Genomic DNA, 25,943 nt, shown 5'->3' on the forward strand with positions numbered 1-25,943 from the left:
CCGTCATCAGGGCGATGAAAATGCCAATAGGAACAACAAACCAACCAACAAAAAAGCTAACTACGGGCGGAATCCTACGCAAGCGCAAGCATCGTCTCTTCCTAGGTGACACCATTCCTGCGTACGAAACGCATTGCTGGAAATGGTAAACAGAGCCATTGCTAAAACGGAAATTTTGCTATCGCTAACGGGTTTCTGTCGTGGCGGGAGCCTCGACTACTCAAACTAGGGTCTGTTGCTGCTGATGGGAGGTTATCCCGTCAGGCAACTTATTCAAAGAATTTAGTTCCATTCCTCTCTGAGGTTTGAACCCAGAGAGGGAGGAGCCGTTTCGGCTGACGGCCTCTGCGGCTTGGGGGAGGGGGAAGATCAGTTCAGCTGAGGGCCTCCGGGATCGGGGGTGGTGGGCCGTGCCGCTATTAAATTATACCCCGATATTCGCCTTACAACTAGGGAAAAGCACGGTAGTCAGGGTAGTGTGTGAGGCTACGTTTACTCGGAATTGTTGTTACATAGGAAAACATGTAAGATCCATATCAACAATGTGTAAATATGGACCGACAACAATGGTAAGCTTGCGTGCATTGTTATGTCACCTAGGAAACGTCATGTTTACTCGGCAATGTTGCATTAGTATATATTGGCGTCAACAATCAGCTTTCGTTATTGCAGAAAGAGCTGAGCTGTGAATCGCTTGTAGAAGAAGTGCGTCGTAGAGTAGATAATTTCATGCTGGTAAATACGTTTCAGTGTGTCACAGGTACTAATCTTATATGAGAATTATTACATTACATTACATTACATTTCATTATATTATAGGGACGTATTTACGTCAGATTCTCCGGAACCGTGGTTCCACTGTCAACCTTTACTTCTTGACATTCCTAATCACTTGTACCTTACATGAAACCAGTGTATTTTACTCCTAAAAGTTAAATGTTTCCGTATATTGCAGAGTAGCAAGTTTCCTTCACAATAAACTTTCTACTTTACAAAAGCAACAACGCAGAATCATGAAAACTTGTAGGCTATAGTATAACTTCTACAATATATTTCTTAAAGTACGATTTTTAATGGGTGCTTAATTTTGACGTAAATAAGTCCATATTGAAGTGTCATTCGGCAAAAAAGCGTAACGAAGGTGTGTGAGATCATTATCAACAATGTGTAAATATGGACCGACAACAATAGTTATGTTACGTAATAAACTATTTATTACGTCATCTGTTTATTCGACATTGTTGCATTAGTATATATTGGCGTCAACAATGGGGTGAAGGACGTACGCGGCTTCCTGCATAGGATTCGCGCGGAGTTGGCCTGCGGGATCGTGGCGCAGATGAAAGGAGACCTCCTGACTCTTGTGCCTGAGACCGCCGACGGGTTCCGGGCCACCGTCAGGGTCCTGCGGTCCCTCGATGAGGGCGATGGTGTGAGTTTTCACACATTCTCCCTCCCTTAGGATCGGTGCGTGCGCCTGGTGATTAAAAATCTGGGCGTGCGCATGCTCGAGGCCGAGGTACGCGAGGAGCTGGCCGCCATGCACATTGCTGTGCAGGGGGTCATGCAACTGCGATCGAGGCGCCGGGCCATGGACCAGGACGGTGACCGTCCCCTTACGCCACAAATATAGTGTCGGTAGCACGGGGCCCCGACGTGGCGAAAGTGCGTTCCCTTACTGAGATCTTCGGTCTGCGGGTCAAGGTAGAAACATATGTTGCACCGAACGCTTCGGGTACACGCAGCGGAACTGCGGTTATGCACCCAGGTGCGTGGCCTTCGGGGACGCTCACCCATCCGGGTCGTGTGCCACCCCCAAGCAGCAACTTAAGTGCTGCAGCTGCGGAGGCAACCACACGGCGAACTATAGAGGTTGCAGTAAGTGGAAGGAAGCCATGGCGGCCGCTACACAGCGTGCGAAAGGGGATCGCGGCCGAAAGGACGACGTCTCCACGCGCCTGCCAGCGCCCAAATCGGCGCTAGCTAAGCCTTCCCTCGAGCAGGAGAACTTGGGCCCTGGGTGGAACCACGTGGTCCGTGGTGGCCGCGTCGTCAAGGCTGCGGCTATGAAGAACCCCGACCCAACGCCAACTGGAGCCATTGCACAGACTGAGCGGCAGACTATCCCCAAGGGCGACCGTGCCAAGCCCGCTCGTCCTGTGGCGCCGGTGGCAAATCCCACTGCACCTACTCCCAAGAAGACTGACCCCACCCCACCCAAGGGTTAGTCACCGCTCCAGGACATCTCAGATGTCCTGGAAACCCTCTCGTCACGGGTCTGCATCGAGTTAACACGCCGTCTCCTCGCCGCGATCCATTCACTCCCCCCCGGGGGGTCTCGTCCGCGAGCCCTCCTCCAAACCGTTCTCCTCTTCATGGCCGATAATGACTGCACGGCCTAGAGGACACGGTAGCAAGGCCTTGCGGCTGGCTTACTGGAACGCTGACGGTGTCCGCGACAGGAAGCTGGAGCTGGAGCAATTCCTCGGTGACTACGGAGTCGATGTTTGCCTCCTGAACGAGACGCACCTCACGTCGGGTCGGGCCTTGAGGTTCGCGAACTACGTTTGCCACCGTACGGACCGCCCGACGCTAGGGGGTGGCACAGAGATCCTTGTCCGCAGGGGCATTGATCATTACCCTGTGCCGGTATCGGGTCTACAACAACTAGAAGCAACCGCCATTCACCTGGTACTGGCAACCAGGAAAGTCAAGCTAGTGGCGGCATACCTCGCACCCACCCGGCCATGGATAGAGTCGGACCTGACCGAGTGCTTGAGCGGGGGTTTCCCGGTCCTCTTGGCTGGTGACCTCAACGCGAAACACACGGACTGGAATTCTAGGCTGATCTCTGCTAGGGGCTCGCTCCTGCGTGATTACGCTAACAGAAATTCCTGCTTCATCTACGGGCCGGATTCTCCAACCACGGCTCCCTACACACACAACGCCACACCTGACGTCCTTGATATTGTCCTCATCAAGGACTTCGTCCTACCGGTGCACCTGACTGTCTGCCCCGCACTCAGCTCAGATCACCTGCCCGTCCTTGTCGACACCACGTGCCGATCGTCCTTTCAAAACCCGCCTGATCGCCCGGACTTCGCGAGAATGGACTGGGATGCATTCCAGGCTTGCCTCGAAAGCAGACTCCCGGGGAACCCCGTGGTAAACGACGAGGAGGAAATCGACAAGTGCGTCGAGGAGCTGACCAGTGCTATCCTGGAAGCCACAGCAGCGTCCGCTCCCAAGCTTCGACCCCGCATTGACAGGCGACCGCTTCTGCCCGCTAGTATTCGAGATGAAATACGCCTGAAGAACCGGCTGAGGAGGCGATGGCAGGTCACAAGAGACCCCGCTCTTAAGACCCAGGTCAATCGACTACAGAGGTCGGTGACCTATCGTCTCAACGAGTGGCGGAACGAACAGTGGAGCGACACGCTCGAATCCTTGGACTGCGAGGACCAGTCGTTTTGGAAGATGACCAAGCGTGTGATGCGAGTCCCCACTCCGTCGCCCCCCTTCTTAGTGCCGGGAGGACTGGCTCTCTCGAACCCTGAGAAGGCAGAAGCCCTGGCCGACAGCCTTGAGGTCCAGTTCCAGCCGGTAGACAACCCGTCGGACCTGGCTACAATTGACATGGTTAACGAGGCGATGCGAGCAAACCAGTATGCCCTTGCAAATGAACCAAAATTAACCAGTCCTTCGGAGGTCGCCCAGGCCATCAAGGGACTCAAGCTTGGCAAGGCTCCGGGCCCCAACGGTATACCGAACAGGGTCCTGAAACATCTCCTACGACGCGCTGTAACCTTTCTCACGAAAGTGTTCAACGCGGTACTTCGCAGGCAACACTTCCCCCCGGCATGGAAACACGCTCGCGTGGTGTCCATACTGAAGCCGGGGAAGGACCCCACGCTACTTTCTTCCTATAGACCCATCAGTCTTCTCGACACGGTCGGCAAACTCTGCGAGAAAATGCTACTAACGAGGGTCCTACACGAGGTCAGTGAACGCGGGCTGCTGCGCAACGAGCAGTTTGGGTTTCGACCCAGACACAGCACATCGTTACAGCTGGCTCGCCTCGTCGAAAGGGTCAACAGAAACCTTGATGAGAAGCGGCTAACCGGCGCGGTTTTCCTGGACGTGGCCAAAGCCTTCGACACAGTCTGGGTCCAAGGCCTCCTATACAAACTGACCGTCCTCAACTTCCCGTCGTACTTGGTAAAAACCATCTCTTCCTACCTCGCTGACCGGACATTCCAGACATCCTTCCAGTCGGCCACGTCCACACGTCGTACCATGCGGGCTAGAGTTGTGCAGGGCGGAATTCTCTCCCCTGTGCTCTTCAGTCTGTATGTCAACGACATACCCACACCGTCCCGACACGTCGAGTTAGCACAATACGCGGACGACACGGCTCTAGTAGTCACGTCCCGTAGCCCAACGCTTCTAGTCAGGTATCTGGAGACCTACCTCAGTAGACTTGAGCTCTTGCTCAGGGCCTGGAGGATTGCTATCAACGTCTCAAAGAGCACCGCGGTTCTCTTCATTTCCGCGTGCAGTTCCTCGGACAACCGATCCAATGGGTCAAAACAGCGCAGAATCTGGGGGTCACCCTTGACGCCGGGCTTACTTGGTCGGCGCACGTCAACCAAGTGGGAAAGAAGGCGGCGCAACGATTAGGTGTGCTAGTCCCGCTTATCAATAGGAGAAGTGGCCTGTCCATCTGGAACGGTGTGCTACTCTATAAGCAGCTCATCCGTCCCATAATGGATTACGCATGCCCGATCTGGAGGTCAGCTGCCCGCAGCCACGTCCGGAAGCTGCAAGTTCTGCAATCCAAGTGTCCTCGCATTGTTACTAACGCGCCCTGGTACGTTAGTAACAGGCAAATACATGAGGATCTGGGGGTCCCTTTCTTTGCCGACCACATCAGAGCACTAACTGAGAGGTTTGACTCGAGGTTAGCTGGTGTGGGGAACCCCTTAGTTCGGCAACTCGTGAGGCACTCGTGCCGAATGAGGGCTGCCAGAGGTCGCCCAAGGGCAACCGAGGGCGACTGATGTTCAGCAGGCCAGCCGAGGCCGTCCCCAAAAGACGGCCAAGTCAGCACAACGAGTGGTTAGACTACTCGGCTACCCTGACTGAGGTTTTCCGTGCTTTCCTCAGTTGTAAGGCGAAAGCCAGGGTATAACTTAATAGGGGCACAGCCCGCCACCCTTCCCCCGATCATGGAGGCCATCAGCTGAAGTGATCTTCCCCCATGCCGCAGAGGCCTTCAGCCGAAACGGCCCCTCCCTCTCTGGGTTCATACCCCAGAGACCCAACCAACCAAATTCCTTCGACAACTTGCCTGACCGGATAACCTCCCATCAGCAGCAACAGATCCCAGTTTGAATGGTCGAGGCTCCCGCCACGACGAAACCTCGTTAGCGTTAGCAAAATTTCCGTTCTTATATTACGACCGTTTACCATTTCCAGCAATGCGTCTTGTGCGCAGGAATGGTTTCACCTAGGTAGGGACGATGCTTGCTTGCGCAAGTCTCTGCCCTCAGTTAGCTTCTTTGGTTGGTTGGTTGCTTTCGTTATTGCGGAAAGAGCTGAACTGTGAATCGCTTGTAGAAGAAGTGCGTCGTAGACTAGATAATTTTGATATTACATTTCGTTACATTACATTACATTATATTACATTACATTCAGCTAGCTTCCTTTCATTGTATTTGTTGCTTAAATATAATTTAAATATAGAGACCTATATACGTCAGATTCTCCGGAACCGTAGTTCCACTGACAATTTTTTTGCATTTTTACATTGTTTACAGAACAGTCAACAAACAACAAATAGTCAACGAAACCGCATTTCTTTGGAAACGCTTTCAGTAAACAGTTGGAAATTGGTAAAGACGAACCACAGAATGGAAACTTTGATATTGATAATTACTATATTCAATTTCGGATTTATTTTTAATTTGTTTTGGTACATTCTATTTAGACACGTGAATTCGAATTTTATTGTGTGATAACATTTTCAAGGGCGACTACAATGTGATGTGAGCCTACACGATTAAACTGACGGTGTGATATGTTCTGTTGCAGTATCTTGGTTATTGCGACGCCCGACACCAACAGTCAACTTCAAAGACAAAATGCTGTCCTGGATAAAACACATTCTTGAGCAAGTAAGCACGGCGGTCCAAAACAACAGCTACTCCACAAATGACGTATTCCGGTTCGTGTTAGTCATGTTCTTCACCATTTATGTGTTCTGGGTATGTACAAGGTCGCTCTCTCTGACTGAGTGTGGATTACATTATTGTTCGTAGTGTTAATACCACATTTCACCGCATTTTTAAAACAGCAGACAGGGTACACTCAGAAATTTTCATTCCGCAACTCCTCTGCTTTGTAATTCTCTGTTGTCTATTTGGAATTTTTTGAGAATTATCTGATCCAAGGAATGATAAAATTATTGAAGAAGATGTTTTGATCTTCCTGCAACCCTTGAACCTAGATTTGAACTCTTCTCCGAAAATGTCAACAGTAGGTGCTTTTAAATACAAAGATTTAGCTCCCTCACTTAAATTTGAAGGGTGCAAATTATATTTGCTCCGAGATAAATCCATTGTAAAGAAAATCAGTGCTGTGAACACTGAATTGGATTTAGATCTCCTCCAATATCATAATTATGTGACACGTAAGTGTAAATGTTATCATTCAGGTCCTAGGATCACAACAACGAGCTCGAGGTGGACGATGACACAGCGGAGGATAATGACCCCGAGGTGAATGACGAGCTCGAGGTGAACGATGAGCTCAAGAGAGACAAAGTGAAATGTCTCATGAAATCGCTGAAGGCCGGAATTAAAGAGGGACGTGCAATGAACGAAATCTTGGTATGTCGGAAGTCTGTATTTGCTAGAAAGTTTCCACTATCACATATGTGTCATAAGGCCATGAACACACCATATGATGATCACATGTGGCATTGTTTTCTTCATGATTAATGGAACAGGGGATTTCCAAGTATGTTTTTATGAATTCTGTCACTACATGTCCCTTTAACGTGGAAATAGGGTCCTGTAGTCTGGTAAAAGTTTCTAATTCCTTGCTGTCTCTACCTACAAGGTGACTGATGAAGGACGCAACAAGTTCCTTTGATCAGTTGTCAATTCTGAATAGTTGTTTCACAAGTCAAGCTGAAAGACCTAGGTTTGTTGTAGGTTTGAATGCCTTCCAAGGCATGCATGTCTATATGCATGTTACTTCAGCAGCAAGCAGATTCCTTATTCACCGCCATAATTCTCGCAATATCTTCTTCTCCCCAGGCGCTACAGCCCGGAGTGGGTTTTGGCCTCCCCAATTCTCCCAATGTGTGGACAGGTTATTCATTCATCCAGCCAAGCTAGTCTTGAGACTTATATAAAGAGATTACAAAGTGCGATCAAAGTCATGAAACCTATATAGGGTGCTCCAATGGATATATGTATATAAAAAGGTTACATTGTATAAATTCATTTTCAGTAGTGCACTTAAACATCTTTGAAGTCTGACATTTGAGAACTTGTTTGAAAAGTGCCTGCACATTTCCAAATTTGTTAAAAGCAAACAATAACTAACAATACATAAGACTAATTACATCCATTTCTGCGAGTGGCAGTGGCTGTGTAGGGAATATCAATGTATTCCCATATCCATGTGGGGAATCATATGTTATTCCATGATTACCTGAGCAACACCTCCCCTATGAAAAAGATCCCTCCCGCTTGCACTGAAAGCTGCCATTCCTTGGAGCATGCAGAATTTTGTGCTAAGCATATCGTTCCTAATATCTTAGTATCTTGAAGCAGAAAATAACTCGTCATGTTCTATATATCAGTGGTATTCGACTTTTTTTGTTCGCGTACCCCCAGATATAATTTCTCTTTTACTTTGTATCACAAAAGTTGTTGGCGTATAATTCAAGTTATACATAGTATATAGTATACTTTTAAAGTTAATTAAATAAATTACATTACTGATTAGTCAGTGTTTTTCATAAAATTATATATACATATATTTTTAAATTTCACATACATCCTAAGATGTCTTCGTGTACCCCCGGGGGTACGCGTACCCCAGGTTGAGTTCCACTGCCGTATAACATGTAAAATACCTCCTTCCGTAACAGTGCGGATTATATTTAACATTTGTTACTATTCCAGGAAAATGCAGTGTCTACTCAGAAGAAGGTAATACAGGGACAAGAGGACGTCATAAGGAAACTCGTAGAAATAATGCAAAACACTGGCCGGAGCAGCGTGAATGACGAACTTCTTCCCAAATCTGAAATGGACATCTCCTTACTTCGAGGAAGTTATGAAGGGTCAAATGGATATTATGTGAGAGATCCAGACAAAAATGAAAGAGAGGCTGAACTTGCTGAAGAAAATGAGGTGAGAGACAAGGAACAGTTTCCAAGTTAAGAACAAGGCACAACCAAAATTATATTCCTTAACAGCTATCGGGGTGGGTTTCCCTCCACGTTGTTCCCTTCTGTTCGAAATCAATAGCAGCACATGACTGCTCCAGACTCAATCATGTATCATCGGGGGCCGTGGAGAAAGGGCTCCTTAAGAGATATAGTCTCACCCCTTCGAAACTGGAACCTGAAAGGAGGGCACTGGAATTGCGATCTCCATGAAAATAAAAGGTGCAGTTCCAAAATGATACGGGGTGATCAAAAATGAATTTTCATTACCAAACTCTACCTGACATCTCATTCTTACTTGACTTTCCACAATGACTTCATGGATGTATTTCCCGATTATTGTGTACCAATGAAATCAACGATATCTTGTCTGCTGAACCATTACAATGACAAAGGAACTCCTCACCAGATTGCATGAAACACGTTGATAGAACTGAATGCATGTGAGCAGCTTAATTCTCAGTTATTGATGACATTTCCAAATTTCATATTCTGGCAAATGCACAGAAAATAACTGTTATTTGTAATCTGTACGTTTGGTGAAGTAGTTCCTTCCACAACAGTGCTGGAATACATTTGATACATTTTACAGTTCCAGGAGAATATGGCGAGTAATCAGCAGGATGTAATACAGGAACAGGAAGACATCATAAGTTCTCTCTTACAAAGGCTGGAAAGCTCTGGCTTTAGCAACGTGAATGACGAATCTGCTAACCGACCTTGATAACTCCTTACATGGAGGAAGTGATGTATTTCGGAATCATTTGATTTATGATGGTCCTAGTATACTGTTAAATACATATGAATGTTTGTGTTTTTAAACTGATTATTTTTCCTTATTCTCCTTGTGTGTGAAGGCACCAGGTTGTACAAAATACATACTTTTCAGAATGCAATCGTCAGATATGATGCTCATATCAACTTAATGTCTTGTTAATTATTTATTTATTAAATAAATTTGTGTTATTTTGTTTGTAGAAATTTCTTATATTTTACAATATAATGATAAAAACATGTTTTGATCAAATGCATAATAGCAGCCTCCTTATTGGCTCTACAACGCATTGGGCGTCTTCTCCGCCTCCTTTTGAAGGTTTCTAAGTTAAATTCTGTACTGCAAAATTCAAGACCTACAAATATTCATGAAGCACACATTTTTAGACGGCACTAAGAAATACATGACTACTAGACGCTCGCATGGTACGCATGAGGAACTGCATTTACATATTATGACAACGGGCAAAACACGTAACAGACAATAGAAAATTTAAAAGAACAAGTGATGAATTTGTATATGTGCTGGATCGTTATCCGTTCTGTATCAAAGAAAACGCTGCACAAATATTTCATATATTGCAACTACAATAGAACTGGATCCCAGCGACACAACATCTCCGAGGCACAAGACAAAGAACGTCAAGGGGTTCTGTCTTATTGTTTGTACTGAATAAATTTATTGTAAAATGGCAGGATAAATTATTCACTTGAAAGCAACATTTGTCAATATTTTATGTATTTCAGTACACTGCATTGAGAGAGATTATAATACGATTTAGAGTTGTGAAACACTATTCCTACTAGTGAGTGTTACTGATTTGTGTACATAGTAGGCCATGACCACGCAACAATAGTTTGTTTAAGTTGTCTTTCAAATACAATCATCAATATTTCATTCCCATGGAAACGCTTGCAGTAAGACGTTGAATTTTTTTTTAATTTCCTTCAGTGCGGAACTATTGTCCTATTAATATTCTAAAAGTTACAGGCTCATTTATTGAGTCGTCCAATATCTTGTTTTCGATCGAAATCGCACAATTCTGTTACAAAGTTCGTTAGCGTGAGGTGACCACGTAATTTAACGCGGTGTAAAGCAGCAAATAAAAAGTGTGTGATTTCAGACGACGAAATATTTTTCACAGACAGACTTGAGATTTGATGGTTATTTGAAGACTTCTAATCATACAAATGTTGTATAATTAAATCACTATTTCCTTTGAGTTATTCAAACATGATATAACTCGAACATCATATTCCTTTCAAAACTACGAATTAACAGTGGAATATAACCAGGATTTAGTGGCGCAGCGCTCAGAACGTAAAAAGCAAAATAGTTGTCCCCTTCTACATTACAGGCCGTACATTAAGTCTTTAAAATTCGTGGTTCATAAATTTAAAGGGAAATGTTTCTAATTATTATAAACGTGTACATTAGGATTAGATATACATTTACTTAAAGTAGCACTTTTGTCCGATTATTATTCTAAAAGTTACAGACAGATTTATTGTGTTTTCATATTTCGCGTTCAAATGACCCTGTGCAGGGACCAGTAGCTTCGCTGAGAACTTGTAATTCGTCATACCGTGTAGCCTACAGTAACCACTAACTTCTATAAATAGTGTTTAAAAATAACTTTCCTCATTGTTGAAGATAAAATAAACCGGTAGTTGAAACGGGAGCTCAGATCGCAGCTATGACATTGCAAGAGGCAGACGTTGGAAGCTGTTTTCGAGGCTGGCAGGGCTGGTCAGGATAAGGATTTATGATACAGTGTGTGTGATTGGTATTTGAGCAGACGTCGTTCCACAAAACATTCTTGGTACTTCTGGTTATCGGGACACAAAGCGAATTTTGGCCTCCGGAATCAGGTTGTAACAATTAACATCTCATGCATATCCAAAAATAAAATATAAAAACTTTCAAGTATGTCAGTTATCCACAAACATTAACCTAACCTAACCTTACCTCACTTAACCTAACCTAACCTATTTTTAAAGCGATGTGTCCCGATAACCCACAAGTACCACATTCATTTTTTCCGATTGCCTTGGCAAGAATCAGTTTTGTCTCCTTAGATTTGAAGTAAACTTATATCAAGGAATTGTGATAGGGGTTGTCTAGCAAAATTTTACAATCAGCATGAGTGACATGGCCTCTATTGTTGTCTCGAGAATCCAATCCGCCAGTCTCTATCTCAGAAGCTTTGTTTCTCCTCGCCCGTCAAAAGTACGTGAGGAAGACTTTACAGAGGCTAACTGGTCTTTGATTCCACCTAATCGCGTCAGAATAGAAGATAACGCTTGCACAAACTTCGCTCATGCGCTTGTAAGATTGTCGTAATGTTTTCATACGTAAACATAAAGTGTTCGTAAGAGCTGGAATTATCGAGAAACCGCAAACGTTTTACATGTTCTGGATGTACACTGACGAGAATTGCCGAGACACTGTGGAAGGTAGAACAGGAGCTTCGTTATTTGAAGTCTCCGCCGAGGAATGGATGGGAAGTGAATGGAAAAGACATGGGAAACATTTTAGAAGGAAAATTTTAATTATTCGGACCCACGTGTGAGAATAAAAGACACGTGAGATGACAAAATAATAAAATTAATAGCAATTAAACAGGATTGGGTAAAAATGAGGTTGCCAGTGCACTGCACTCTGTGAGTGCGATAAATTAGTGCGTCAGACTGTTTTCGAGGTCATAACCGGAAAAGTCGATCAGATAAGTGAAGGTCTTAAGAGGCGTTGAGAACTCGGGGCGCAGGCGTGGATGTACATGAGGTTACCCTAATTTACTGGTTTATAATTATTTGAAACATTTCTATTTAAGTTTATAAACCTCCATTACTGATTTTCTTTTCTACGACCTATATTGTACTGGTGGACTAGTGTTTAGCTTTTTACGTTCATAGATATCTAGCGCTAAATTCTGTTTGTATCATATCGTTTATACATAATTATGTCAGGAATAAGATGTTCGAGTTACATCATGCTTGAATACCTCAAAAGAATAGTGTTTTTAATATAAGATATGTATATGATAAGACGTATTCAAACAAGCATCAAAACTCAAGCCTGTCACTGAGTTTGACAGGAATATTATGTGTGAGATACATCATGATTGAATACATTAAAGAATAGTGATTTTAATATAAAACATTTATATGATAAGACGTCTTCAAACAAACTTCAAAACTCATACATAATTTATTCATAATTTATATTAAAAACACTATTCTGTTGAGGTATTCAAATATGATGTAACTCGAAATTTGTTATACTTTCAAAATTACGTATATACGTTAGAATACAATAAGTGTTTAGTGTCATACGGGTCAGAAAGCAAAAATCAAAACATAAGTCGTACTAAAAGTGTCACAATAGGAAGTTCATAAAGTTGAGAGAAAAATTTCCAATTATTATAAACATATACATTAAGGTAAGATATTCATTGGTAATCCGATTAATAATATTTAAATTATAGGCAGAATTATTGGGTTGTCATATTATGAGTTTTCATGTCTTATATATCTGAATTCTGTATCAACGAACATCGGAGTGCACCGATCACATTTTATGACGAACAATATTGCAGCAACAAAGATGTGTGTGAATATATACGATGCAATGTTATGTACGGACAGACTTGAGTTTTGAATTTGTTTGAAGACGTCTTATCATATATATGATTTTAATTAAAGACACTATTCTTTTGAGGTATTCAAGAATGATGTAGCTCGAAAATAATTATCCTTTCAAACTTACGTACAAACGTTTAAATACATACAGTATATAGTGGCATAATGCTCAGATCGCAAAAATCAAAACAATAATCCAACCTTACCTTAATGGTCTAACAAAAAAAGTCAGAATTTGTGGTTCATAAAGTTTAAGTCTAATGTTTCCAATTATTATAAACATGCACTTTAGGATGAGATATTCATTGGTTTTATGTAGCAATTTGTCCGACAAGGCAAGGGAAGGCAAGGCAAGGCAATGTAATGTACTGTAATTAAAGGTAACGTAAGGTAATGTAATGTAAGGCAAGGCAAGGCAAAGTAATGTATTGTAAGGGAACGTAAGTTTATGTAATAAAAGGCAAGGCAAGGCAAAGTAAGGCAAGGCAAGGCAAGGCAAGGCAAGGCAAGGCAAGGCAAGGCAAGGCAAGGCAAGGCAAGGCAAGGCAAGGCAGGGCATGGTAAGCCAATGTAATATAATGTTAAGAAACGTAAGGTAATGTATTGTAAGATAATGTAATGTAAGGCAAGGCAAGGCAAGGCAAGGCAATGTAATGTAATGTAAGGTAACGTATTGCAATGTATTGTAAGGCAAGGCAAGACAAGGCACGCAAGGCAAGGCAAGGCAATTCAATGCAATGTAATGTAAGTTAACGTATTACAATGTAAAGTAAGGCAAGGCAAGTCAAGGCAGGACAGGCAAGGGAAGGCAAGGCAAGGCAATTCAATGCAATGTAATGTAAGGTAAGGTAACGTAAGGTAATGTAATGTAAAGCAAGGCAATGCAACGCAAGGCAAGGCAATGTAATGTAAGGAAAGGTAATGTAAGGTAATGTAATTTAAAGCAAGGCAATGCAAGGCAAGGCAAGGCAATGTAATGTAAGGTAAGGTAACGTAAGGTAATGTAATGTAAAGCAAGGCAATGCAACGCAAGGCAAGGCAATGTAATGTAAGGAAAGGTAACGTAAGGTAATGTAATGTAATGTAAGGCAAGGCAAGGCAAGGCAAGGCAAAGCAAGGAAATTCAAGGCAAGGCATGGCAAGGCAAGGAAAGGCAAGCCAAGGCAAGGCAAGGCAAGGCAAGGCAAGGCAAGGCAAGGCAAGGCAAGGTTGTTGATTTAGATGTAAGGATATATTTCCAATTGTTATAAACATGTAGATTAGAGTTAGATATTCATTACGCGTTTTCAGCTCTGAATAGATTACAATTCTGTATCAACGAACATCGTAGTGCAGCGTCAACTAATTATGTCGGGCATTATCTAAGCAACAAAGGTGTGTGTGAATAATAGAATGCAATGTCATTTCCATTCAGACATAAGTTTTAATGATTCTTTGAAGACGTCTTTTCATTTACATGCTGTATATTAATAACACTATTCTTTTGAGGTAATCAAGCATGATGTACCTCGAATATCATTACCATTATCATTAGTCCACCCGTATATTTTAGGTCGTAAAAAATTTTCCGAAATGAAGTTTCATAAAGTTGACGGGAAATGTTTCCAATTATTATAAACATATTTATTTGGAATAGATATACATTTATTTAATGTATAACTTTTTTCCGTTCAATGTTATTTAAGTTACAGTACTTTGTGTAATTGTACTCGTTTATAGTTCAAAAAACTAACAATTCTTTATCAACGAAAATAGGAGAGCAGCGACCACATGTAACGTTTGAGAATAATCAGTTACATAGATGTGTGTGATTATTTACGATGCAATGAAATATACAGACAAATTTGAGTTTTGATGGTATTTTGATGACGTCTTATCATATACATATTTTATATTCAAATCACATTTCTTTTGAGGTAATAAAGCATGATATATCTCGAACAATGTTATCCTTTTAAAATAACTTATAAACGTTAAAATACAAGCAGAATTTAGTGGCACAAATATCAGAACGCAAAAATCAAAACATTAGACTATCCGTACATTACAGTTAGTACAAATACTATTATAAGTTGAGATTAATTAAGTTGAAGGGAATAATTTCAAATAATTATAAACATGTATATTAAGGATAGATATTAATTGCTTTAATGTAGCACTTTTGTCCAATTATTATTATGTAAGTTACAAGGAGATTAGTGTGTTGTCAAATTATGCGTTTTCAGCTCTAAATAGCATACAATTCTGTATAAACGAACATCGGCGTGTAGCGACCATAGAGTTCGTCGGGGATTATCACAGAAAAATAGATGTGTGAATATATATGACGCAATGTTATCTACAGAGAGACATGAGTTTTGACGGAAGTTGGAAAATGTCTTATCATATACTAGTCTTAATTAAAAACACTATTCCATTAAGGAAATCATGCACTATGTTCATCGAACATCGTCATCCATGCTAAGATACGTAACAACGTGAAGATATAATCAGTTTTAGTTACACACGGCTCAGTACGCAAAATTCAAACTTTATTAAACCCGTACATAACAGGTAGTCCAATAATTGTCAGGAATGGTGATTCATATAGTTGAAGGGAATTGTTTCGTAATATTATAAACATATACATTAGGGTTTGATATCATTATTATAAAGTAGCCCCTTGTCCGATTAATATTGTTTAACAAACAGGCAGAATGTAGTGTTAACATATTATGCGTTTTAAACTCTGAATAGCTCACTATTCCGTATCAACGAACATCGGCGCACAGCAACCACATTGTATTTTGAAGAAAATCTCAGTAATAAAGATATGTGTGAATATATACGATGAAATGAAACTTACAGACAAATTTGAGTTTTGATAGTTGTCTGAAGACGTCTTATCATATACATATTTTATATTAAAAACACTATTCTTTTGATGTAATTAAGCATGATGTACCTGGAACAATGTTATCATTTTAAAAATACATATAAACGTTAAAATACAAAATGAATTTACTGGCACAAAAATCAGAACGCAGAAATCAAAACATTAAACGATCCGTACATTACAGTTAGTACAAAAACTTTTAGAAGTTTTAGTTCATAAAGTAGATTACCTGTTATGTACGGTTTGACTAATGTTGGAATTTTGCGTACTGAGCCGTTTGTCACTAAATACTGTTTGTATTATCACGTTTGTACGTATCTTTGCAAGGATGTCAATGTTCGGTGAACATAATGCATTATTTCCTTAAAAGAAAAATGGTTTTTTTATAAAACATGAATATGATAAGACGTCATCAAACATCCTTCAAAACACATGTCTGTCTGTAGATAACATTGCAACGTATATATTCAAACACATCGCAACTCTGTGGTCGCTGCACGCAGATGTTCGTCGATAGAAAATAGTGAGCTATTCAGAGTTTAAAACGCATAATATGTTAACACAACATTCTGCCTTAAACAACTTAAACAATATTAATCGGACCAAAGTTATACTTTAGACCAATGATATCAAACCGTAACGTATATGTATATAATAATTCGAAATAATTCCATTCAACTTTATGTATCACCATTTCTGACAATAATAGGAATATATGTTATGTACGAGTTGAATAAAGTTTTGAATTTTTCGTTCTGATCTTTGAGCCTCTAAATTCATTGTGGTTCATGAAGTAGAAGGGAATAATTTCAAATCATTATAAATATTTTTAGTAAGGCTAGATATTAATTGCTCTAAACTAGCACCTTTGTCCGATTAATATTATGTAAGTTACAAGCATATTAGTGTAATGTCATATTATACGTTTTCAGCACTGAATAGCAACAATTCTGTATCAACGAACATCGACGTGTAGCGACCACAGAGTTCTTCGGGGATTATCGCAGAAACATAGATGTGTGTGAATATATATGACGCAATGTTATCTACAGAGAGACATGAGTTTTGACGGAAGTTTGAAAATGTCTTATTAAATACTAGTCTTATATAAAAACACTATTCCATTATGGAAATCATGCACTATGTTCATCGAACATCGTCATCCATGCTAAGATACGTAACAACGTGAAGATATAATCAGTTTTAGTTTCACACGGCTCAGTACGCAAAATTCAAACTTTATTAAACCCGTACATAACAGGTAGTCCAATAATTGTCAGGAATGGTGATTCATATAGTTGAAGGGAATTGTTTCGTATTATTATAAACATATACATTAGGGTTTGATATCATTATTATAAAGTAGCCCCTTGTCCGATTAATATTGTTTAACAAACAGGCAGATTGTAGTGTTAACATATTATGCGTTTTAAACTCTGAATAGCTCACTATTCCGTATCAACGAACATCGGCGCACAGCAACCACATTGTATTTTGAAGAAAATCTCAGTAATAAAGATATGTGTGAATATATACGATGAAATGAAACTTACAGACAAATTTGAGTTTTGATAGTTGTCTGAAGACGTCTTATCATATACATATTTTATATTAAAAACACTATTCTTTTGATGTAATTAAGCATGATGTACCTGGAACAATGTTATCATTTTAAAAATACATATAAACGTTAAAATACAAAATGAATTTACTGGCACAAAAATCAGAACGCAGAAATCAAAACATTAAACGATCCGTACATTACAGGTAGTACAAAAACTTTTAGAAGTTTTAGTTCATAAAGTAGACTACCTGTTATGTACGGTTTGACTAATGTTGGAATTTTGCGTACTGAGCCGTTTGTCACTAAATACTGTTTGTATTATCACGTTTGTACGTATCTTTGCAAGGATGTCAATGTTCGGTGAACATAATGCATTATTTCCTTAAAAGAAAAATGGTTTTTTTATAAAACATGAATATGATAAGACGTCATCAAACATCCTTCAAAACACATGTCTGTCTGTAGATAACATTGCAACGTATATATTCAAACACATCGCAACTCTGTGGTCGCTGCACGCAGATGTTCGTCGATAGAAAATAGTGAGCTATTCAGAGTTTAAAACGCATAATATGTTAACACAACATTCTTCCTTAAACAACTTAAACAATATTAATCGGACCAAAGTTATACTTTAGACCAATGATATCAAACCGTAACGTATATGTATATAATAATTCGAAATAATTCCATTCAACTTTATGTATCACCATTTCTGACAATAATAGGAATATATGTTATGTACGAGTTGAATAAAGTTTTGAATTTTTCGTTCTGATCTTTGAGCCTCTAAATTCATTGTGGTTCATGAAGTAGAAGGGAATAATTTCAAATCATTATAAATATTTTTAGTAAGGCTAGATATTAATTGCTCTAAACTAGCACCTTTGTCCGATTAATATTATGTAAGTTACAAGCATATTAGTGTAATGTCATATTATACGTTTTCAGCACTGAATAGCAACAATTCTGTATCAACGAACATCGACGTGTAGCGACCACAGAGTTCTTCGGGGATTATCGCAGAAACATAGATGTGTGTGAATATATATGACGCAATGTTATCTACAGAGAGACATGAGTTTTGACGGAAGTTTGAAAATGTCTTATTAAATACTAGTCTTATATAAAAACACTATTCCATTATGGAAATCATGCACTATGTTCATCGAACATCGTCATCCATGCTAAGATACGTAACAACGTGAAGATATAATCAGTTTTAGTTTCACACGGCTCAGTACGCAAAATTCAAACTTTATTAAACCCGTACATAACAGGTAGTCCAATAATTGTCAGGAATGGTGATTCATATAGTTGAAGGGAATTGTTTCGTATTATTATAAACATATACATTAGGGTTTGATATCATTATTATAAAGTAGCCCCTTGTCCGATTAATATTGTTTAACAAACAGGCAGATTGTAGTGTTAACATATTATGCGTTTTAAACTCTGAATAGCTCACTATTCCGTATCAACGAACATCGGCGCACAGCAACCACATTGTATTTTGAAGAAAATCTCAGTAATAAAGATATGTGTGAATATATACGATGAAATGAAACTTACAGACAAATTTGAGTTTTGATAGTTGTCTGAAGACGTCTTATCATATACATATTTTATATTAAAAACACTATTCTTTTGATGTAATTAAGCATGATGTACCTGGAACAATGTTATCATTTTAAAAATACATATAAACGTTAAAATACAAAATGAATTTACTGGCACAAAAATCAGAACGCAGAAATCAAAACATTAAACGATCCGTACATTACAGGTAGTACAAAAACTTTTAGAAGTTTTAGTTCATAAAGTAGACTACCTGTTATGTACGGTTTGACTAATGTTGGAATTTTGCGTACTGAGCCGTTTGTCACTAAATACTGTTTGTATTATCACGTTTGTACGTATCTTTGCAAGGATGTCAATGTTATGTGAACATAATGCATTATTTCCTTAAAAGAATAATGGTTTTTTTATAAAACATGAATATGATAAGACGTCATCAAACATCCTTCAAAACACATGTCTGTCTGTAGATAACATTGCAACGTATATATTCAAACACATCGCAACTCTGTGGTCGCTGCACGCAGATGTTCGTCGATAGAAAATAGTGAGCTGTTCAGAGTTTAAAACGCATAATATGTTAACACAACATTCTGCCTTAAACAACTTAAACAATATTAATCGGACCGAAGTTATACTTTAGACCAATGATATCAAACCGTAACGTATATGTATATAATAATTCGAAACAATTCCATTCAACTTTATGTATCACCATTTCTGACAATAATAGGAATATATGTTATGTACGGGTTGAATAAAGTTTTGAATTTTTCGTTCTGATCTTTGAGCCTCTAAATTCATTGTGGTTCATGAAGTAGAAGGGAATAATTTCAAATCATTATAAATATTTTTAGTAAGGCTAGATATTAATTGCTCTAAAGTAGCACCTTTGTCCGATTAATATTATGTAAGTTACAAGCATATTAGTGTAATGTCATATTATACGTTTTCAGCACTGAATAGCAACAATTCTGTATCAACGAACATCGACGTGTAGCGACCACAGAGTTCTTCGGGGATTATCGCAGAAACACACATGTATGTCTGTAGATAGAGTTTTGACGGTTGTTTGAAGACGTCTTATCATATAAATGTCTTATTTAATAACACCATTCATTTAAAGAAAATAGGCACTATGTTCATCGAACAATGTTATCCTTTCAAAATAACATACAAACGTAAAACTACATACAGTATTTTGTGGACACAGCTCACAACGCAAATTTCAAAACCTTAGTCCACCCGTATATTTTAGGTCGTAAAAAATTTTCAGAAATGGAGTTTCATAAAGTTGACGGGAAATGTTTCCAATTATTATAAACATATTTATTTGGAATAGATATACATTTATTTAATGTATACTTTTTTCCGTTCAATATTATTTAAGTTACAGTAGTTTGTGTAATTGTACTCGTTTAAAGTTCAAAAAACTCACAATTCTTTATCAACGAACATAGCAGAACAGCGACCACATGTAACGTTTGAGAATAATCAGTTACATAGATGTGTGTGATTATTTACGATGCAATGAAATATACAGACAAATTTGAGTTTTGATGGTATTTTGATGACGTCTTATCATATACATATTTTATATTCAAATCACATTTCTTTTGAGGTAATAAAGCATGATATATCTCGAACAATGTTATCCTTTTAAAATAACTTATAAACGTTAAAATACAAGCAGAATTTAGTGGCACAAATATCAGAACGCAAAAATCAAAACATTGGACTATCCGTACATTACAGTTAGTACAAATACTATTATAAGTTGAGATTAATTAAGTTGAAGGGAATAATTTCAAATAATTATAAACATGTATATTAAGGATAGATATTAATTGCTTTAATGTAGCACTTTTGTCCAATTATTATTATGTAAGTTACAAGGAGATTAGTGTGTTGTCAAATTATGCGTTTTCAGCTCTCAATAGCATACAATTCTGTATAAACGAACATTGGCGTGTAGCGACCATAGAGTTCGTCGGGGATTATCACAGAAAAATAGATGTGTGTGAATATATATGACGCAATGTTATCTACAGAGAGACATGAGTTTTGACGGAAGTTTGAAAATGTCTTATCATATACTAGTCTTATATAAAAACACTATTCTATTAAGGAAATCATGCACTATGTTCTACGAACATCGTCATCCATGCTAAGATACGTAACAACGTGAAGATATAATCAGTTTTAGTTACACACGGCTCAGTACGCAAAATTCAAACATTATTAAACCTGTACATAACAGGTAGTCCAATAATTGTCAGGAATGGTGATTCATATAGTTGAAGGGAATTGTTTCGTATTATTATAAACATATACATTAGGGTTTGATATCATTATTATAAAGTAGCCCCTTGTCCGATTAATATTGTTTAACAAACAGGCAGAATGTAGTGTTAACATATTATGCGTTTTAAACTCTGAATAGCTCACTATTCCGTATCAACGAACATCGGCGCACAGCAACCACATTGTATTTTGAAGAAAATCTCAGTAATAAAGATATGTGTGAATATATACGATGAAATGAAACTTACAGACAAATTTGAGTTTTGATAGTTGTCTGAAGACGTCTTATCATATACATATTTTATATTAAAAACACTATTCTTTTGAGGTAATTAAGCATGATGTACCTGGAACAATGTTATCATTTTAAAAATACATATAAACGTTAAAATACAAAATGAATTTACTGGCACAAAAATCAGAACGCAGAAATCAAAACATTAAACGATCCGTACATTACAGGTAGTACAAAAACTTTTAGATGTTTTAGTTCATAAAGTAGAAGGGAAATATTAACAATTATTATAATCAAGTATATTTATGATAGATATTAATTGCTTTAAAGTAACACTTTTGTTCGATTAATATTATGTAAGTTACTAACATAATATTGTGTTGACATATTATGCGTTTTTATCTAAAAATAGCACACAATTCTGTATCAAAGAACATAGGCGTGCAGCGACCATAAAGTTCGTCAGTGAATATCACAGAAATAAAGATGTGAGTGAATATATACGTTGCAATGTTATCTACAGACAGACATGTGTTTTGAAGGTTTTTTGAAGACGTCTTATAATATACATGTCTTATAAAAAAAACACTATTCTTTTAAGGAAATAATGCATTATGTTCACCGAACATTGACATCCTTGCAAAGATACGTACAAACGTGATAATACAAACAGTATTTAGTGACACACGGCTCAGTACGCAAAATTCCAACATTAGTCATACCGTACATAACAGGTAGTCCAATAATAGTCAGAAATGGTGATTCATAAAGTTGAAGGGAAATATTTGAAATTTTTATAAACATTTATATTTAGGTTACATATTAATTGCTCTAAAGTAGGACTTTTGTCCGATTATTATTATGTAAGTTACAAGAAGATTAGTTTGTTGTCATTATATGCGTTCTCAGCTCTGAATAGTACACATTTTTGTATCAACGAACATCGTCGTGCAGCTACCACAGAGTTCGTCAGTGATTATCGCAGAAATAAAGTTGTGTGTGAATATATACGATGCAATATTATCTACAGACTGTCTTGAATTTTGATGGATGTTTGAAGACGTTTTATCATATACATGTTTTATAGTAAAAAAACTATTCATTTGAGATAATCAAGAATGAAGAACCTCGAACAATGTTATCCTTTCAAAATTACATACAAACGTTAGAATACTAATAGTATTTTGTGGACAAAGCTCACAACGCAAAATTCAAACCACCCCACCCCATATTTCTGGTTGTACAAAAACACTATTCTTTTGATGTAATAAAGCATGATGTACCTGGAACAATGTTATCATTTTAAAAATACATATAAACATTAAAATACAAAATGAATTTAGTTGCACAAAGATCAGACCGCAAAAATCAAAACATTAAACGATCCGTACATTACAGGTAGTACAAAAATTGTTAGAAGTTTTAGTTCATAAAGTAGAAGGGAAATATTAACAATTATTATAATCATGTATATTTAAGATAGATATTAATTGCTTTAAAGTAACACTTTTGTTCGATTAATATTATGTAAGTTATTAACATACTATTGTGTTGTCATATTATGCTGAAAACGCTTAATATGACATCACATTAATCTACTTGTAACTTACATAATATTAATCAGACAAAGGTGCTACTTTAGAGCAATTAATTTTTATTCTAAGTGTACTAGTTTATAAAAATTGGAACAATTTCCCTTCAACTTTGTTAACAACTTGTAACAGTTTTTGTACTAACTGTAATGTACGAATTGTTTAATGTTTTGATTTTTGCGATCTGATATTTGTGCCATTAAATTGTGTTTGTATTTTAACATTTATATGTTATTTTAAAAGGATAACACGCCTTGCCTTGCCTAGCCACGCTTTTCCTTGCATAACCACGCCTTGACTTGCGTAGCTTCACCTTGCCTTGCCTTGGCTTTCATGCCTTGAATGCCTTGCCTTGCCCAGCCACGCCTTGCCTCGATTTACCTAGCCACGCCTTGCCTTGCCTTGCCTAGCCACGTCTTGCCTTGCCTAGCCACACATTGCCTTGCCTAGCCACGCCTCGATTTACCTAGCCACGCCTTGCCTTGCCTTGCCTTGCCTAGCCACGTCTTGCCTTGCCTAGCCACACATTGCCTTGCCTAGCCACGCCTTGCCTTGCCTATACACACCTTGCCTTGCCTATACACACTTTGCCTTGCCTAGCCACGACTAACCTTGCTTTGCCTTGCCTTGACTTGCTTTTCCTTGCCTTGCCTTGCCTTCCTTTGCCTTGCCTAGGAACGCTTTTCCTTGCCTAGCCTTGCCTTGCCTTGCTTGCCTTGACTTGACGTTCATTGCCTTGCCTTGACTTGCCTAGTTTTGCCTGTGCTTGCCTTGCCTTGCCCTGCCTTTCATTGCCTTGCCTTGCCCTGCATTGCCCTGCCTTGCCTTGCCTTGCCCTGCCTTGCCTTGCCTTGCCTTGCCTTGCCTTGCCTTGCACTGCCTTACTCAGCCCTAGCCTGCCCCGCCCTGTCCTGCCCTGCCCTGACTTGCCTTGCCACGCCTTTCCTTAATTAGCCACGCCTTGCCTTGTCTAGCCAACCCTTGCCTTTTCTAGCCACGCCTTGCCTTGTCTAGCCACGCCTTGCCTTGCCTTGCTTTGCCTTGCCTTGCCTTGCCTTGCCTTGCCAAGCCATGCCTTGCCTCGCCTTGCCTCGCCTTGCCTCGCCTTGCCTCGCCTTCCCTTGCCTTGCCTTGCCTCCCTTGCCTCGCCTTGCCTTGCCTAACCTTACCTTGTTTTGCCTTGATTTGCCTTGCCTTGCGTTGCCTTGCCCTGGCCAGCCCTGCCCTGCCCTGCCCTTCCTTGCCTTGCCTTTCCTTGCCTTGCCTTGCCTTACCTTGTTTTCCCTTGCCCTGCCCTGACCTCCATTGCCCTGCCCTACTCTGCACTGCCCTGCCCTGCCCTGCCCTGCCGTGCCCTGCCTTGCCTTGCGTTGCCTTGCCTTGCCCTGCCCTACGCTGCCCTGCCCTGCTCTGCCCTGCCCTTCCCTGACTTGACATGTCTTGACTTGCTTTGCCTTCCCTTGCCTTGCCCTGAATTTCCCAGCCCTGGCCTGCCTTACCCTGCCTTGCCCGGCCCTCCTCTATTCTGGCCTGCCCTGCCCTGCCCTACACTGCCCTGCCCTGCCCTGCACTGCCTTGCAATGCCTTGCCTTGCCTTGCCTTGCCTTGTTCTGCCGTGACCTGCCCTGTCAGGCCCTGCCCTTCCCTGCCTTGCCCTGCCTTGCGATGCCTTGCCTTGCCTTGCCTTGACTTGCATTGCCTTGCCTAACCACGCATAGCCTTGCCTAGCCACGCCTCGCTTGCCTAGCCACGCCTGGCCTTGCCTAGCCACGCCTTGCTTTGCCTAACCACGCCTTGCCTTCCCTAACTACGCCTTGCCTTGCCTAGACACATCTAGCCTTGCCTTGCTTTGCCTTTCCTTGCCTTGCGTTGCCTGACCTTGCCTTGCGTTGCCTGGCCTTGCCTTGTCTTGCCTAACCACGCCTTGCATTGCCTTGCCTTGCCTTGCCCTGTCTTGCCCTGCCTTAACTTGCCTTGCCTAGGCACGCCTTGACTTGCCTTGCATAGCCACGCCTTGCCTTGCCTAGGCACGCCTTGCCTTGCCTTGCCACACCTTGCCTCGCCTTGCCTTGCCTTGCCCTGCCTTGACCTGCCTAGCCTTGCCTTGCCTTGCCTTGGCTTTCATTGTCTTGCCTTGCCTTGCCTTTCCTGGCCTTGCCTTACCTTACGTTGCCTTGCCTAGCCTTAACTTGACTTGCCTTGTCTTGCCATGCTTTGCCTTGCCTTTACTTGCCTTGCCTTGAGTTTCCTTGCCCAACCTTTGCCCTGCTTTGCATTGACTTGCCTTGCCTAGCAACGACTTGCCTTTCCTTAACTTGACTTTCCTTGCCCTGCCAAGCCCTGCGTTGTTTTGCCTTGCCTTGACTTGCCTTGCCCTGCCTTGCCTTAACTTGGTTTGCATTTCCTTTCATTGCCTTGCATTGCCTAGCCTCTCTTGCCTTGCCTTGCCTTGCATTGCCCTTCCTTGGCCTGCCTTGCCTTACCTTGCCTTGCCCTACCTTCCCAGCCCTGCTCTGCCGAGCTCTGCCCTGCCCTGCCTTGCCATGCCTTGCCTTGCCTTTCCTTGCCACGCATTGCCTTTACATGCCTTGCCTTGCCTTGCCTTGCCTTGCCTTTCCTAACCTTGCCTTCCCTTGACTAGCCTAGCTTTGCCTTGATAGGCCGCGCCTTGCCTTGCCTAGCCACGCCTTGCCTTATCTTGCCTTGCCCTTCCTTTCATTGCCATGCTTTGCCTTGATTTTCCTGGCCTTGCCTTGCCTTGCTTTACCTTGCCTTGCCTTGCCTAGCTTTCTCTTGCCTTGCCTTGTCTTGCCTTACCATGCCTTGCCTTGCCTTGCCTTGACTATCCTTGCCATGCCTTGCCCTGCGTTGCCCTGCCTTGCCTTGCCTTGCCTAGCCACGCCTTGACTTGCCTA

The 25,943-nt window shown here is 40.5% G+C and overlaps 1 protein-coding gene across 2 annotated transcripts; it reads left to right on the forward strand.

The window, feature by feature from the left end:
• Positions 1-2,373: 2,373 nt before the first annotated feature.
• On the forward strand, positions 2,374-6,780 carry LOC110839605 (putative RNA-directed DNA polymerase from transposon BS). Of its 2 annotated transcripts, none has more exons than XM_087340363.1 (3): positions 2,374-4,870; positions 6,094-6,266; positions 6,716-6,780. In XM_087340363.1, exon 1 carries the CDS (start codon positions 2,386-2,388, stop codon positions 4,678-4,680), a length of 2,295 nt encoding a protein of 764 aa, XP_087196489.1. In that variant the 5' UTR covers positions 2,374-2,385; the 3' UTR covers positions 4,681-4,870; positions 6,094-6,266; positions 6,716-6,780. The 2 variants fall into 2 exon arrangements, with proteins under 2 accessions (XP_087196489.1, XP_087196533.1); XM_087340407.1 differs by having other exon boundaries at positions 6,094-6,226; positions 6,716-6,778.
• Positions 6,781-25,943: the final 19,163 nt, after the last annotated feature.

Source organism: Zootermopsis nevadensis, unplaced genomic scaffold, assembly GCF_977971745.1.
Source record: "Zootermopsis nevadensis isolate Lab colony 2312 unplaced genomic scaffold, Znev_1.0 Znev_ptg000001l, whole genome shotgun sequence".
Classification (NCBI taxonomy): domain Eukaryota; kingdom Metazoa; phylum Arthropoda; class Insecta; order Blattodea; family Termopsidae; genus Zootermopsis; species Zootermopsis nevadensis.